This window comes from Ranitomeya variabilis, chromosome 6 (genome assembly GCF_051348905.1).
Source record: "Ranitomeya variabilis isolate aRanVar5 chromosome 6, aRanVar5.hap1, whole genome shotgun sequence".
NCBI lineage: Eukaryota > Metazoa > Chordata > Amphibia > Anura > Dendrobatidae > Ranitomeya > Ranitomeya variabilis.
Window position 1 is genome coordinate 477,362,847 of NC_135237.1, and position 17,289 is coordinate 477,380,135.

General features: G+C 45.8%; 1 protein-coding gene across 1 annotated transcript in view; it reads right to left on the bottom strand.

Annotated features, from left to right (window-relative positions):
* TRPA1 (transient receptor potential cation channel subfamily A member 1) overlaps window positions 1-17,076 on the bottom strand; it is a 181,902-nt gene extending 164,826 nt beyond the window's left edge. The window contains exon 1 of the mRNA XM_077270649.1: window positions 16,712-17,076. Coding sequence (XP_077126764.1) covers window positions 16,712-16,837 — 126 coding nt within the window. The 5' untranslated portion in view covers window positions 16,838-17,076. The remainder of the gene's footprint in view (window positions 1-16,711) is intronic.
* Between the last annotated feature and the right edge of the window lie 213 nt (window positions 17,077-17,289).

Below are 17,289 nucleotides of genomic sequence, written 5' to 3' on the forward strand. Positions count from 1 at the left end.
CGTAGAATATGGCTGCACGTCCTAGCTCCACAGGATCCAAATGGAGAGTTACATACCAAAAGTTCAAAGTGAAGGACAGCATCCAATCCAGGTGAAGATCATAAATATTTTATTGTGCCATAAATGCAATGTTTCAACCCCTGAGGGTCTTTGTCAAGCATACATAACAGTGACAATGACGGCCTTAAATAGGAAGTAGACACCTATCCCCAATTAGGTCCGCCCATAAAAATTTACATACAACATATCCGGTGATCATAATAACAAAAAATGTGCAAATAATATCATATACATAGTTAAAAACACATCATGATGTCCGTAGAAAACACATTAATTGATAATTCCATCCATGATCTATTTAGTGAGCACATGTGTCAGGTTCAACATAAACAAACAATGTTAGCTGTCAGTTCTGGACCTATCAGCATAGTCACACATGAAGTTAGACTGCCAATAGCTACACCCGTTTCTCACCCCCAGACAGCCCGCCACTACAAAAGGCCAATCCTATGTCTTGTTGCTCTAACGTTAAAGCCAATCCTGGCTCAATACCTGCATTTTAGCCAGCGACCCGCAGGACCTGATGACGGAGTCCGCAATTGTTCACATGACTGACCGGAAGCAGGAAGCAGGACCCATAGCTACTGCGCATGCCCACCGACTCCATGGCAATGCTGTACATAAACAAAGGACAGCGCCGCAGCGTCGGTAGCGAGGTCCACCCATCAAAAGGAGGGATGGCTGTTCTTAATCCCGGAGTCAATCCAAGCTCCATCTAGAGGCCCAAAAACTTAATCGCTGGAACTATAGCCCGCAATCAGTGGCTAAAATGCAGGTATTGAGCCAGGATTGGCTTTAACGTTAGAGCAACAAGACATAGGATTGGCCTTTTGTAGTGGCGGGCTGTCTGGGGGTGAGAAACGGGTGTAGCTATTGGCAGTCTAACTTCATGTGTGACTATGCTGATAGGTCCAGAACTGACAGCTAACATTGTTTGTTTATGTTGAACCTGACACATGTGCTCACTAAATCGATCATGGATGGAATTATCAATTAATGTGTTTTCTACGGACATCATGATGTGTTTTTAACTATGTATATGATATTATTTGCACATTTGTTATTATGATCACCGGATATGTTGTATGTAAATTTTTATGGGCGGACCTAATTGGGGATAGGTGTCTACTTCCTATTTAAGGCCGTCATTGTCACTGTTATGTATGCTTGACAAAGACCCTCAGGGGTTGAAACGTTGCATTTATGGCACAATAAAATATTTATGATCTTCACCTGGATTGGATGCTGTCCTTCACTTTGAACATCTGCAAGGAGTTCTCCCCGTGTTTGCGTGGGTTTCCTCCGGGCACTCCAGTTTCCTCCTACATTCCAAAGACATACTGATAGGGAATTTAGCTTGTGAGCCCCATCAGTGACAGCGATGATAATGTGTGTAAAGCGCTGTGGAATATGTTAGCGCTATATACAAAATAAAGATTACTATTAATATATTACATGGACAAGTTATTGAAGGGATCTACTACATCTTCAAAAAGTATTCATACCTGTGAACTTTTCCACATTTTTTCATGTTACACCCACAAACGTAAATCAATTCTATTGGGATTTTATGTGATATACCAACACAAAGTAGTATTAGTGAAGTGTAAAGGAAATGATACATGATTTTTAAAATATTTTAAAAATATAAATCTGAAAATTGTGACATGCATTTGTATTCAGCCCCCTGAGTCAGTGCTTTGTAGGACCATCTTTCGCTGTAATTACTGCTGCAAATCTTTTCGGATATGTATCTACCAGATTTGCACATCTAGTGTTTGAAATTGTTTCCCATTTTTCTTTGCACACTCGCTCTAGCTTGGGCAGATTGGATGGAGAGCAACTATGAACAGGAATTTTCAAGTCTTGTCACAGATTCTCAATGGGATTTAGGTCTGGACTGTGACTGAGCCATTCACACTCATGGATATGCTTTGCTCTAAACCATTCCATTATAGCTCTGGCAGTATGTTTAGGGTCGATAACTTGCTAGAAGGTGAACCTATGCCCCAGTCTCAAGTATTTTACAGCATTTAATAGGTTTTCTTCCAGGATCAACCTGTATCTAGCTCCAATCATCATAACATCAACTCCAACCAACTTCCCTGTCCCTGTTGAAGAAAATCATTCTCACAGCTTGATGCTGCCACCACCACCATGTCTGGTGGGGATGGTGTTTCCAGGGTGATGTGCAGTGTGAATTTTCCACCATACACAGCAATTTGCCTTTAGCCCAAAAAGTTATCCTTTCATCTCATCTGACCAAAGCATCCTCTTCCACATGCTAGCTGTGTCCACTTCATGGCTTTTTTTAACAGATTCTCAATGTGATTTAGGTATAGACTGTGGTTTTGCCATTCAAAAACAAGTATGCTTTCATTAAAACCTTTCCATTGTATCTTTGACAGTGTGTTTAAGGTCATTATCCTGCTGGAAGGTGAACCTACACCCCAGTCTCAAGTCTTTTATAGCATCTAACAGGTTTTCCCTGGTTTGCCCTCTATTAAACTCCATCCATCTTCTCATCAACTCTGACCAGCTTCCCTGTCCCTTGAAGGTGGGGATGGTGTTTACAGGGTGATTGCCACGATCCAATTTTGGATTTGTGGCAGATCTCGTTTGCCTCAGTTTAAAGGGCACCTGTCACCCAGTTTTTTCCGTATGAGATAAAAATACTGTTAAATAGGGCCTGAGCTGTGCATTACAACAGTGTATTTTGTGGACCCCGATTCCCCACCTATGCTGCCAATATACGTTACCAAAGTAGTCATTTTCGCCTGTCATTCAGGCTGGTCTGGTCAAAAGGGCGTGGTGTCTTCTCCCAGATCTTGCTTAGTTTTCCGTTGGTGGCGTAGTGGTGTGCGCATGTCCAAGGTCCCGAATCCACTGCACAGGGGAGTGAAAAGAGCGCGATGTGTGCTATTTCAGTGGTGATCGGTGGGGGCGGCCATCTTCCTTTGGCCGCGCGTGCGCAGAAGTGGCGCTCTGCTGGCCGCGGCTTCAGGAAAATGGCCGCGGGATGCCGCGCGTGCGCAGATGGAGATCGCGGCGGCCATTTTCCTGAAGCCGAGATGCGAATTCTGCTTCAGGGAAATGGCCGCCGCAATCGCCATCTGCGCACGCGCGGCATCCCGCGGCCATTTTCCTGAAGCCGTGGGCAGCAGAGCGCTCCATCTGCGCACGCGCGGCCAAAGGAAGATGGCCGCCCCACCGATCAACAGGGAAATAACGCACATCGCGCTGTTTTAACTCCCCTGTGCAGTGGATTCGGGACCTTGGGCATGCGCAAACCACTACGCCACCAACGGAAAACTAAGCAAGATCTGGGGGAAGACACCACGCCCTTTTGACCAGACCAGCCTGATTGACAGGCGAAAACGGCTACTTTGGTAACGTATTTTGGCAGCATAGGTGGGGAATCGGGGTCCACAAAATACACTGTTGTAATGCACAGCTCAGGCCCTATTTAACAGTATTTTTATTTCATACGGAAAAAACGGGGTGACAGGTGCCCTTTAAGACCTTTTTTCCTTTCTGGTCATCTGGGGTTAGTATAGTTTTTCCCCCTCTGGTGGCCGCTGGTGTTATTGCATTGCTGCTTGGTCAGCTGATGTTTGTGGTGACCACTCCCTCCATCCTTTAAGAGGTCACATGGTGCATCAGCTGACTGTCGGTGTTAGTTCATTCTTCAGCGACCAAGCTGGGAGTAGGAGCTTGCTGGGAACTGTTGTTCTACTGCTGTGTCCAGTGAATCTGGTGTTTCTTCCTGTTGTGCTGTGTCCTGCAGCATTAAGCTAAGTTTGGTTTCCCTTTACCTTTTCTGTATACCCTGTTAACTGTTGTATTTATACACTGGTGCAGTCCACCTCCCTTGGGGGGGAGAGGGGGCCACTGACAGGGCCTGCACAGGAGACAGGGATACGCTGGCGGCTCAGGCCTCCTGACCATCATAGGTAGCCCTGAGATAAGGGAAAGCCAGGGCCCCATATTAGTGGCAGGGACAGGTGCGGGTCCCAGTATGCCGTCCTGCCCCTTTATTGCTGGTAATGGCGTGACATTAACACCGACCGTCACATTTTTTCTGGTGAGCCATGGCCCAAATGCAGGCCTTTGCCCAATTACTGCAGACTCTCACCGATGAGTGTAAGGTGCTGCGTGGTGAGGTGGTGCAGCAGCTGCAGCAATTGTTGGGGTTTTGGGCCTCGGCTCAGGTACAGGCTCAACTAGAACCCAAGATATCTCTCCCAGATAGGTTCTCTGGAAGGAGAGATACATTTTTGTTTTTTAAGGAGGCCTGCAAGTTATACTTCAGGCTCCGCCCTTGTTCATCAGGGAGTGAGGAACAACGGGTGGGAATCATAGTTTCCCTTCTTAAGGGTGATCCCCAATCCTGGGCCTTCTCCCTCCCGACCGGTTCTCCATCTCTACGGTCAGTGGACGAGTTTTTTGCAGCTCTGGCGCTGGTATATGGTGACCTGGACGGCGTCTCCTTGGCGGAATCCCGACTCCGCAAGATCAAGCAGGGGGGTCGGCTGGCGGAGGACTACTGTTCAGAGTTCAGGAGGTGGGCCACTGACACACAGTGGAATGACCCAGCCCTTAGGAGTCATTTTGTGCAGGGTCTGTCCCCTAGGTTGCAAGATACTCTGGTACAGTACGTCGCCCCCAAGTCATTGGAGGCCGCCATGTCCCTTGCCATCCAGGTGGATAGACATTTGAGGGAGAGGCATACACCAAATGTGCCCCCGGTAGTCCTTGCTAGGGAGGACACACCTGACAGGTGGACGAACCCATGCAGGTGGGGAGAGTTGCTTCCCAAACAGGGTTGTCTGCGGTTCGTCGTGGTGCGGGGGCATGTTTTTACTGTGGGCAGACTGGTCATTTTATCAATGTCTGCCCAGCTCGCGCCAAGAAACCTGTTCCATCTAAAAAGCCACGTCCCCCTGGTTGTGTGGAAGGAAGCGACCAGGGAGTGTATATTTCCTCCATTTTCTCGTCTCAGTGTACCTTACCTGCTGAGGTGGTTGTAATTGGGGTAACTGAGAATATTCCGGTGCTTGTGGACAGTGGAGCAGGAGTCAATTTGGTGGTTGCTCATTTTGTCCAGACCCATAGCCTGATGAGTAGGTCGCTAGCTAGACCCCTAAGCGTTCAGGCCATTGACTCTGTCCCGCTCAGCCAGGGGAGCATTACCCAAGTCGTAGACAATATACATCTGCGTATAGAAGCTTGTCATGAAGAGTCCCTGTCATGCTACGTCTTGGAGAGCATACCAACTCCCATTGTCTTAGGTCTCCCTTGGTTGAGAAAACACAACCCGGTCATAGACTGGCGGTCCAGAGAAGTAGTCAGCTGGGGTCAGTCGTGTAAGGACTGCTGCCCGGTAGCTATGATCTCTGCCGTCCTTCTACAACCTACCCCTTCTTCTCCAGTGGGGGCAGTAGAGGTGCTTGAAGGGAGTAGGGGCAGGACTCTACCCTCACTACATTCTAACCTGATATTTCAGAGACCTCTTAGGAGGAGGGGTCAGAGGAGGGTGGGGGTTCCCTCGGTGCATTGTGGGGGTGTGAGTTTGGAGACACAGGGGAACGCCTCTGTTACCACTTCTGTAAAGAGTTCATCATCTTGTGGCAGACGCATGCGTGAAAATAAACGTTCAGGTCCGGACCTGTGTGTGAGTGATTACATATGGGTGTCCACCAAAAAGATCAGGTGGAAGTGTGGATCTGGAATCTGGAGTTCAAGGGTAATCGGGCCATATCGGGTGTCAGCCATTGTCGGTCCAAAGACTTACCAGTTGGAGTTACCCTCTGTAATGCCCATAAACAACTCATTCCAAAGGTCGGCGCTCTGGAGATTTGTGCCGCCTACGTTGTCATCTCCATCGTGCTGTGTCCACCATAACCCTGAGGGTCAGGTGACTGAGGAGGTGAACTCTGGTGAATCGAGACTTTCTCACTGTAGGTTGTTTACTGGTGAGGTCCAGTGTTGAGGGTCCAGAGGCCCCTCATTGAAAGGGGGGTACTGTCACGATCCAATTTTGGATTTGTGGCAGATCTGGTTTGCCTCAGTTTAAGACCTTTTTTCCTTTCTGGTCATCTGGGGTTAATATAGTTTTTCCCCCTCTGGTGGCCGCTGGTGTTATTGCATTGCTGCTGGGTCAGCTGATGTTTGTGGTGACCACTCCCTCCATCCTTTACAAGGTCACCGGGTTCATCAGCTGACTGTCGATGTTAGTTCATTCTTCAGCGACCAAGCTGGGAGTAGGAGCTTGCTGGGAACTGTTGTTCTACTGCTGTGTCCAGTGAATCTGGTGTTTCTGTCCTGCAGCATTAAGCTAAGTTTGGTTTCCCTTTACCTTTTCTGTATACCCTGTTAACTGTTGTATTTATACACTGGTGCAGTCCACCTCCCTTGGGGGGGAGAGGGGGCTATTGACAGGGCCTGCACAGGAGACAGGGATACGCTGGCGGCTCAGGCCTCCTAACCATCATAGGTAGCCCTGAGATAAGGGAAAGCCAGGGCCCCATATTAGTGGAAGGGACAGGTGCGGGTCCCAGTATGCCGTCCTGCCCCTTTATTGCCGGTAACGGCGTGACAGTGATGTGCAGACTTAGTTTTACGCCACTCACAGCATTTTGCATTTTGTCAAAAAACTTCTACTTTTGCCTCACCTGACCAGAGCACCTTCTCCTACAAGGTAGCTATGTCCCTTATAAGGCTTTTTTGCAGACAGAACTTCTTATGGCTTGCTTTTAAACTAATTTATACTACGAATAGTTGTCTTGTGGACAGATTCTCCCACTTGAGATGTGGATCTCTGCATCTCCTCCAGAGTGATCATGGGGCTCTTGGCTACTTCTCTAACTAGTGCTCTCCTTGCTTGAGATGTCAATTGTTTAGGTGGACAGCTATGTCTTGGCAGGTTTGCAGCTGTAGCTGTGCCATATTCCTTCCATTTTTGGATGATAAATTGAACAGTGTTCTGGGAGATGTTGAGAGCTTGAGCTATTTTTTTTATAACTTAACCCTGTTTTACACTTTTCCACAACTTTATACCAGATCTCTCTGGTGTGCTCCTTGGTTTTCATGATGTTGTTTGATCCCTAATGTTCTCAAACAAACCTCTGAGGCATTCACAGAACAGATGTAGTTATACTGAGAATAAATTAAAAATATTGAGGCAAAAGGTCACTCAAGATTTTATTTATGGATATCAGACTACAGATGGCTCAATACAAATGCATGTCAAAATGTGCAGAATTATATTTTAAAATATTAAGAAAATCATGTATTTTTTTTAGACTTCTCAAATACTTCTTATTGTGTTGGTATATCACATAAAATCCTAATTAAAAAACATTTCAGTGAACTGGTCTTACATTAAAAAAATGTGGAAAATTTCATGGGGTATGAATACTTTTTCAGTGTGCATATGTGTCTCTCAAATTCTTGCTATATACTAAGGAAAGCCAGGTTCAAAAAAGTGTTAAGTCTTAGCACTACAGATCCTGATGAGGTGCTCTTGGCTAGCTGTGCATATAACCAGGCTATGCTTTCAGTCTCTCAGCTTGGAGAGAGAAACAAGTTATATCTCGCTGAGTGGACACTGCACAGGCCATGTGCTTCAAAACTGCAAGTATCACTGGTTGCTATTGATAAGTTGTTTTGTGTGACTAGCCTGGGCCTAGGGACTTTGTTTATCATTATGTTTTTCCTGTGCTGTGCAACCAGTGAAATAAAATTGACACAGATATCAGTATAACCATATTTTTGATTGTGTGCCACAAGAAGACTGCGCCATACCTTTTTACCCTGGGAAGGGAAAACCCACACAATGGTTACGTCACAATATGCAGATAACCATATCTCATTCAGATAACGACTTGTCACCAATAATATTTAGAGCAATGTAATAAAAGTACAATAACTGCAGCGTCATGCTTTGTAATGATAATAAAATCTTGGCTGCCATTATCCTTACAATGTTATAGTGGCCTCAGGTTACCATATTTTCAACACAAAATGCTCTTCTATATACTATTGTAACCTGCAACCATATTCACTGTATAACTCCACAGATGCAGGTCGTCACAGTGCAGTATATGTGATTGATTGAATCAGCATAAGCATTAAGACCACCCCTCCCCCTTACACATTAAATGGGTGTCGGACTATCGTTGCTTTGGCAATCGTTCATCCGACAGAAATGTCAGTCATCTCTCTCATACACAGGAGCACTTGCTCAAACAAGATATCTGTCGGCCGCTTATCTCCAGGAGAACAATGTGATTGGTAGTTCGAAATTGGACATGCCTGTTGTGATTCGGTTCGTGGGCTCCCCCGGTGGTCTCTTGTGGTACTGGTGTCCTGCAAGCTTTGCCTTCTCAGTTCACCTGTTCCTATCAGGATGTGGGAGTATCCTATTTAACCTTGCTCCTCAGTCATTCTAATGCTGGCCATCAATGTATCCAGAGTGATTCGGTTGCATGTTCCTGCTCCCAGTTTTCTGCTCAGCTAAGTTGGACACTTTAGTCCTTAAGTCTATTTTTGGATGTTTTGTCCAGTTTGCACTTATGTGAATCTCTGCAGCTGGAAGCTCTTGTTGGGCTGAAATTACCACTCCAGTGGCATGAGTTGTCACATGAGTTAAGGTAATTTCAGGATGGTGTTTTGAAGGGTTTTGCAGCTGACCGCGAAGTCCTCTGTTGTATCTTTCTGCTATTTAGTTAGCGGGCCTCTCTGTGCTAAATCTGCTTTCATACTACGTGTGTCTTTTCATCTGCTCTCACCGTTATTATATGTGGGGGGCTGCTATCTCCTGTGGGGACATTCTCTGGAGGCAAGCCAGGACTGTGTTTTCTTCTACCAGGGGTAGTTAGTTCTCCGGCTGGCGCGCGGCATCTAGAGACAACGCAGGAATGCCCCCTGGCTACTTCTAGTGTGGTGTGTAGGTTTAGCATCGCGGTCAGCTCTAGTTTCCATCACCCGAGAGCTTGTCCGTTTATTCTATGCTTCTGATGTTTCCTTGCCATTGGAAACCATAACACATGCCCCATCAACATTTCTGCAACCGATTGGCTGGTGTCACCATGCAAAATAGTGTTAACCGAACATGTCCCTATCGGCAGATGCGGCTGACATTAGTTTAATCTACATGGGTGGCTTTATCCCCTAGAATCAGGGAGAAATACTTTGAGCATCTTATGAGGGTAACTCTATTATATTTTTATGGTATATGATATATTCTTTACATGACGCTCATAAAACTTCTATCTTACACATAGAAAATGATATATAACTTCTAGCAGTTGATTCCAACTCTTTGTGAAAGGACTTGATTTATCTCACAAGTACTCACTGAATACACTTTTACAGTGGCATACCACCAATGGCGGCACACCACGCAGCTGTTATGGGGCCCGTGAGTCAGGCCTACCCCACCTGGGATTGCACGTACAACTGTATCAGCATCCTGGATGCTGATACAGTTGAAAACAATGATGAAAGAGGGAGCCGTCCATGCTGTCCTCTGCATCTGAGCTCTGATGTCTTAGGGTACTGTCACACAGTGGCACTTTTGTCGCTACAACGGTACGATCCGTGACGTTCCAGCGATATCCATACGATATCGCTGTGTCTGACATGCAGCAGCGATCAGGGACCCTGCTGAGAATCATACGTAGATCATAGCAGATCGTTTGGAACTTTCTTTCGTCGCTGGATCTCCTGCTGTCATCGTTGGATCGGTGTGTGTGACACCGATCCAACGATGCGTTCGCTTGTAACCGGGGTAAACATCGGGTTACTAAGCGCAGGGCCATGCTTAGTAACCCGATGTTTACCCTGGTTATCATCGTAAAAGTTAAAAAAAACAAACAGTACATACTCACATTCCGGTGTCCGTCAGGTCCCTTGCAGTCTGCTTCCCGCTCTGACTGACTCCCGGCCGGAAAGTAAGAGCAGAGCACAGCGGTGACGTCACTGCTGTGATCTGCTTTCACTTTACGGCGGCACTCAGTCAGAGCGGGAAGCAGACGGCAAGGGACCTGACGGACACCGGAATGTGAGTATGTACTGTTTTTTTTTTTTTACTTTTACGATGGTAACCAGGGTAAACATCGGGTTACTAAGCGTGGCCCTGCGCTTAGTAACCCGATGTTTACCCTGGTTACCCAGGGCCTTCGGCATCGTTGGTCGCTGGAGAGCGGTCTGTGTGACAGCTCCCCAGCGACCACACAACGACTTTCCAACGATCACAGCCAGGTCGTATCGCTGGTCGTGATCGTTGGAAAGTTGCAGAGTGTGACAGTACCCTTAGTGCAGCAGGTGCTATGACATTACTTCATGACACCTGCTGTGCCCAGAGACTGGAGCAGTGGGAGAATGATGAGTGGTATTTATTTAATTATTTTAAAGCCATTATACTTTAAAGTACAAAGGGGGTGCATTATACTATATGTATGGAAGGCTATATAGGGCTTATTATAATATTTGGAGGGCTATGTGGGTGCGAGTATACTATTTGAAGAGCTACATGGGGGCCATTATACTATGTGAAGGGCATTATACTATATTAAAGGCTGTGTTTGGCCTCATGATACTGTATACATAAAATTATACAATGTGGAAGATTGTTTAGGGGCCATTATACTGTTTGGAGGTCTAGTAGGGGCCATTATACAGTGTTGAGGGTTGTTTTGGGGACATCTTACTGTGTGAAGAGGTATGGGAGCTGCTATACTGTATGTTGGTTCATTATAATGAATGGAAAGCTGTGTTGGGATCACAGTTGGGGAATTGCAGCGCCCCAGTGTCCTGGTCGTTGCAGTACTGATGCTTCGCCGCTAAGGGGGGCTATGGTACGTCTGATGGCACTGAAGGAGTTCACCTGACCAGGTATCACAGACACCAATACACTTCACAGTCTGGCCTCCAGGGGGAGCTAAGGGTGCTATGTATTAGGCCACTCCTCACAATCTGGTAAAACTGGGGGTTAGGTAGGAAGTTAGTTAGAAGCTGACTGGGTTGGAACCAGGCAACATCCTGTGGCAGAGGGTGTTGCAGGGGAAGATTCAGGGGGGTCCCTGTCAGGGGTCGGATCCTGACAGAGGCCTAGCGAACAGAAAGAAGGTTACGGGACCGCGCCTGCACTTCATTGCGGCGGTACCCCAAGAAAGGACAAGAAGCGAGGTTTATTGTGCTGAGTGAGAAACGAGATCAACGCAACAAGGAGAAACACCAGTAGGAGTCGTGCTGTAAGACGAGGCAACATCCTACTGAGGCGCGTAGCCGGTGGCCGGAAACGCCGAGGAAGTATTGAGCTCCAGGCCTTACTTCAAATCTACGGCAGGACAGTCAGTTATAGATGGGCTGTCTCACTCAAATCACCTAAGAAGACATAGGGGGCAACATTTGGAGAGGGGCGACACTAGGGTCCCGGAAGAGCTCCGAGCCTACCCATCATACGGGTGCGTCCTAGCCATATCATCTGGGGGGATGAAGAAGAACATCATAATCGAGTTGTGAGGGAACTTCAGAAACAGACACAACAGTTGTGGGGACTATCCCGTAAGCACAGCAGGGGAGGACCACAACACACAAGCGCTAGAAGGTAGGCACAGATTTCCACCTGCAAAGGGAACTCTGGAGGTGCCATCGGACCAGCCGGACTCAGGTAGCCTGGTTAACCGTATTCCGGACTGAGGATCCTGAAGCCTTCAGTAAAGAGGTAAAGAGACTGCAACCTGGTGTCCTCGTTATTCACCGCGACTTGCACCGCACCACAACATCATCACATCCTCAACTTTCACTGGACGCCCCTCAGCAGGGCCACGGACCGGGTCTAGCCACCGTGACAACCCCAGAACTGAGACACAGAAGCCCGGTACCCGGTACCCCTCGGCCCTGCGGCAGTGGGGGCGCTCCAGAATCACACTGTGTTGAGGTCACCATACTTTGCTGAGGCGGGGTACAGTAGAAGCATCATACTGTGCATGCGGAGGGTACTGTGGGGTGATCATACTGTGTTTGTGGAGGCACGTTTGTTGGAATCATACTTTATGAAGGAAATGAAAGGGGAATCTAGGGGCTTTAGTAGAAGGAAAATTACTTTGTAAGGGCTGCAAGTTATGAGATATGCATTTTTTTTGGGGGGAGGGGGGATTAGAACTTTTGCTATAGTTCGCCATGATTTCTATGTATGCCTCTGCACTTTGTTGGTTTCTAAATTGGACTGACGCAAAATACACATAAAAAACACTGCTGAATATTATGCGCTAAGTTTATGCTTAGCGCATAATGATTTGAAAATAAAGTTTGGGGATTTGTTTTAACTAAAAACAAGAACCTCGATATAAGAATATTTTTCTATTGTGTATTATTGCAGTTTGTAAAGCAGTAGAAGGAATAAAACACGTGGTAACAGTGAGTCACATTGGAACTCATTCAACGGCCATGCAAACAGAGATCTGATTGAAAACAAAACAGGACACTGGAGCAGAACATATTACTCCAAGCATAGTTCTAATTCTATACTGGAAATTAGGACACAACTTATATTTTACAGCGTAATATAAGAAAATGATACTGTGGAAAATGCTGTGTACCAATCAAAAGTGCACACAATAATATATTTTATTTTCTTCTGAAAGATTCTCCAACACATTGATGCATAGTCAAATATATGCTGCACTTTTGTGATGGAGTAACTTCTATCAGTAACTAAATCAATAACTAAGCTTGTGCCATATTTTTGTTCAGGCACAGGGGGAGGAGAATGAAACACCACTTAGAAATTATTAAACGTGTGCCCCACTCTAATAAAACTTTAAAACATAAGTTGTGTTTCTATATGGTACATAAGGCCATATTCGCATCTGATGGATGTTTTCTACAGTGTATTTTCCAGCAACAGCACAATCACAAATAAGTCACATATGCAGCACACTGGTGATGATGACCCAATTTGGCCTTGTACATGAAAACTCTCCCCCCACCACCATTGCCAAAGCCAAAGGACAAATTGGCTATACTACCGACAATATGGCCGAGGTCACAATTTTTAATGCAATGTGAGAAACTCGCGCAAGTCTCTCGCATCAATACCCGGCACTGCCATCGGCACTCAGGACCAGAGTGTGAGGCTGCATGTATTTCTATGCAGCCGCACACTCTGGTCCCGAGTGCCGGCGGCAGTGTCTGGTATTGATGCGAGAGACTCGTGCGAGTTTCTCGCATTGCACTCGCAAGTGTGACCCCAGCCTAAGTTTAAGGCTACGGTCACACAATCAGTATGTGGTGAGTATTTTACATCAGTGTTTGTAAGCCAAAACCAGGAGTGGAACAATCAAAGGAAATGTATAATAGAAACATATGCACCACTTCTGGATTTTTCACCCACTCCTGGTTTAGCCTTTTAAATACTGATGTGAAATGCTGATCAGATATTGATAGTGTGACCGTAGCCCAAAGGCTTGTTCAGACAAGTGTATTATATGGACGTGTGCTGTCTTAGAAAAAATCGTACCACATTCCGTCCAATGTAACATGGTAGGGCTATACAGATGATAGTTTTTTTCATTTGAACCGAGGGCTGGAATGAAAAAAAATTGCAGCATGAACTATTCTTGCCTGATTCTAGGATGAGAGTTGCCTCTTCAGTTTGTCAATTTGTTGGGTATGTGGACCCTATGCTGAACATCAGTGTGGCATCTGATTTTTAGCATTTGGCCATATTCAGATGGTCAGTATTTTGGTCAGTATTTTACATCAGTATTTATAAGCCAAAACCAGGAGTGGGTGAGAAATACAGAAGTATTGATGTGTTTCTCTTATACATGCGGCATCCATGTATCTGAGCCTCCTGATGATCCTAAATGGTGAAACGCGTTGAGGCATGTTTGGACATCATATATGATGAGTACCTCTTTTTGACTTACTGTTATCATCATGATATAATATATAACACCAGTTTTTGATCTGTGCTGTGTGTTATTTTGTTTTTCATCCTGCCTTAAATTGGTTAACATGGCCACCCTTTGGGTGTATTGTATGGCTAAGCCCATGAAGGTATTAGATAATCTTCAGGGATTCCTAGGGTGAGCCGCCGCTGAGTGGGGGCGCCATATCCGCTGAACATTAGGGTGCCAACCCCCGCAGCTAGGCAGGATTTCATATCAGCAGCGAACAGTTGAGTGAGGTACTATATGTTTTTATGCACTTCTGCATTTTTGTTAATGTGTCATTCATCCTTTCACACTAATCGAATATTGCCATCTGCCACCCATCAATCCTCCATTGGCAATCCCTGTCCCTTTTCATTTTCCTGTGGTGTTTAAATGGTGGTCTTTCTGAGACACCAGCCAGGGCTGAACCCAAGAGATTTAGGGACAGTCGTCGAGCAGCGGGGCGCCAGTCTCGTATTATTTGTTAGGGTGCCAACCTCCGCTGATAGGCAGTCTAAATCAGGCTTAAGTGTCAGGGTCATTTAGTCAGCACTAGTGTTGAGCGATACCGTCCGATACTTGAAAGTATCGGTATCGGAAAGTATCGGCCGATACCGGCAAAGTATCGGATCCAATCCGATACCGATACCCGATACCAATACAAGTCAATGGGACTCAAGTATCGGACGGTATTCCTGATGGTTCCCAGGGTCTGAAGGAGAGGAAACTCTCCTTCAGGCCCTGGGAACCATATTAATGTGTAAAATAAAGAATTAAAATAAAAAATATCGCTATACTCACCTGTCCGACGCAGCCGGGACCTCAGCGAGGGAACCGGCAGCGTTGTTTGTTTAAAATTCGCGCTTTTACCTGGTTACGTGAAGTCCCGGCTTGTGATTGGTCAGGGCGGCCATGTTGCCGGGACGCGGACCAATCACAGCAAGCCGTGACGAAATTACGTCACGGCTTGCTGTGATTGGTCCGCGTCCCGGCAACATGGCCGCCATTAACCAATCACAAGCCGTGACGTCACGGGAGGCTGGACATGCGCGTATTTTGAAAAGCGCGCGTGTCCAGCCTCCAGTGACGTCCCGGCTTGTGATTGGTTAATGGCGGCCATGTTGCCGGGACGTCACTGGAGGCTGGACACGCGCGCTTTTCAAAATACGCGCATGTCCAGCCTCCCGTGACGTCCCGGCTTGTGATTGGTTAATGGCGGCCATGTTGCCGGGACGTCACTGGAGGCTGGACACGCGCGCTTTTCAAAATACGCGCATGTCCAGCCTCCCGTGACGTCACGGCTTGTGATTGGTTAATGGCGGCCATGTTGCCGGGACGCGGACCAATCACAGCAAGCCGTGACGTAATTTCGTCACGGCTTGCTGTGATTGGTCCGCGTCCCGGCAACATGGCCGCCCTGACCAATCACAAGCCGGGACTTCACGTAACCAAGTAAAAGCGCGAAATTTAAACAAACAACGCTGCCGGTTCCCTCGCTGAGGTCCCGGCTGCGTCGGACAGGTGAGTATAGCGATATTTTTTATTTTAATTCTCTTTTTTACACATTATTACATTAATGTTGTTGCGATACCCGATACCCGATACCACAAAAGTATCGGATCTCGGTATCGGAAATTCCGATACAGCAAGTATCGGCCGATACCCGATACTTGCAGTATCGGAATGCTCAACACTAGTCAGCACGGTTGCCTGCATGTTGATTGTATTTACTTCATGGTTTTAAAGTGACTAATTAAAGGATAAATCTTTTCTTCAGTATCATTGTGATATAAGGTTTTTTTGTTGTTTTTCTTGATTTTTTTTTACCTTATTTAAAATAATGTTCTTCAGTTTTTTCTATTATACTTTCCTTTTGATTGTTCCTCTCCTGATTTTGGCTTACAAATACTGAGGTAAAATACTGACTAAATGCTGAACTTGTGAACGTGGCCATACTTTGCCATTATTAATATAGGAATAAATTCTTTAACTGTAGACGCATTAAAACAGATCATACACGGGTCGCACATGGACATCACACAGATGTTATATGGGTGTAAAAAACAGAAACACTGATTATAATATGGATGAAAATCCACAGTTTTGTGGATGAAGATTGGAGGATATTTCATATGCTCATCTCACCTCGGCCTAAGACTGATGATTTACCTATAACGTAGCTTAGCTTTGAACCCATGGTAAACCTAAACTTGTTTTTTAGGGTAATGGATATAATTTTTATTTCCGGATATTTGAGAGGGAGGCATCTAATAATAGAGCAGGGCAGAGGTATGGAAATGACATTTGCCTCTGGGCTGCTTATTCTGCCTGTGCTGCGCTGCTCATGGTCACACTCATGTTACAGTTCCTCCATACAATCTGATTATAATGTGTACTAAGAATGTCATGTTCACTTTGGCTTAGTAATGATTCATCACTTTTGAGATGTGCAAAACAATTCTTTTGCTTTTTTGGCTACAGTAGTTGTATGTGCTGACAGACATCAGGAAAGCTGCAAGTAATTCTACAACCCTAGGGCATCTTTGCTGGATTTGCAATGCCATGGCAAGTATACAAGGCCAGCCTAATCTGTTGAGATCAAGTGACTCCTATAAGCCTATATATATATATATATATATATATATATATATATATATATATATATATATATATATACATATATACAGCATTGTAAACTCACATACCTTAAATATAAGCTTAGGGTCCTCCTCCATGGAAGTGCAGGAGTCAGAGTTTAAGATGACCCCATCATATGGCCCACTGTCCTTCTCGCCTGCTGGCTGGAACATTCTCCTGATAGACTTCTTCATATTTCATCTGTTATTTCCTTTTTCCTACAGATAAAAATGCCACAGTCACCATAGATATTACAGCAGGCTTGTGCAGGGGTCAGGTCTAGAGGAGTCTGTAAGTGACACAAAGGATTAATATATATTCCCTGCTCTTTCCTAAACTTGACCACCAACATGTGAAGGAACCAAGATGGAAATGTAAAGTTGCACTGATTTTGTGTGTCCCACTGCTGTTTGTCAGGATCAGAAATGTTCAATGCATGCTGCCGTGTGTAATGTAAGTAAATGGGAGGCTGCAGAACAGAAACTCCCTCGTCAAGTCCCGCCTAAGCATCAGAAGCCAACCTCACGAGCGAGTCCTGACAGGCGATGTGTAGGATTTCTCCAGAGTTACCGCACTCAGTGGATATCAGGCACCTTTTATAGTGTTCCTAACGTCATGTGTGGTGTCATGGACAGACCACGAGGTG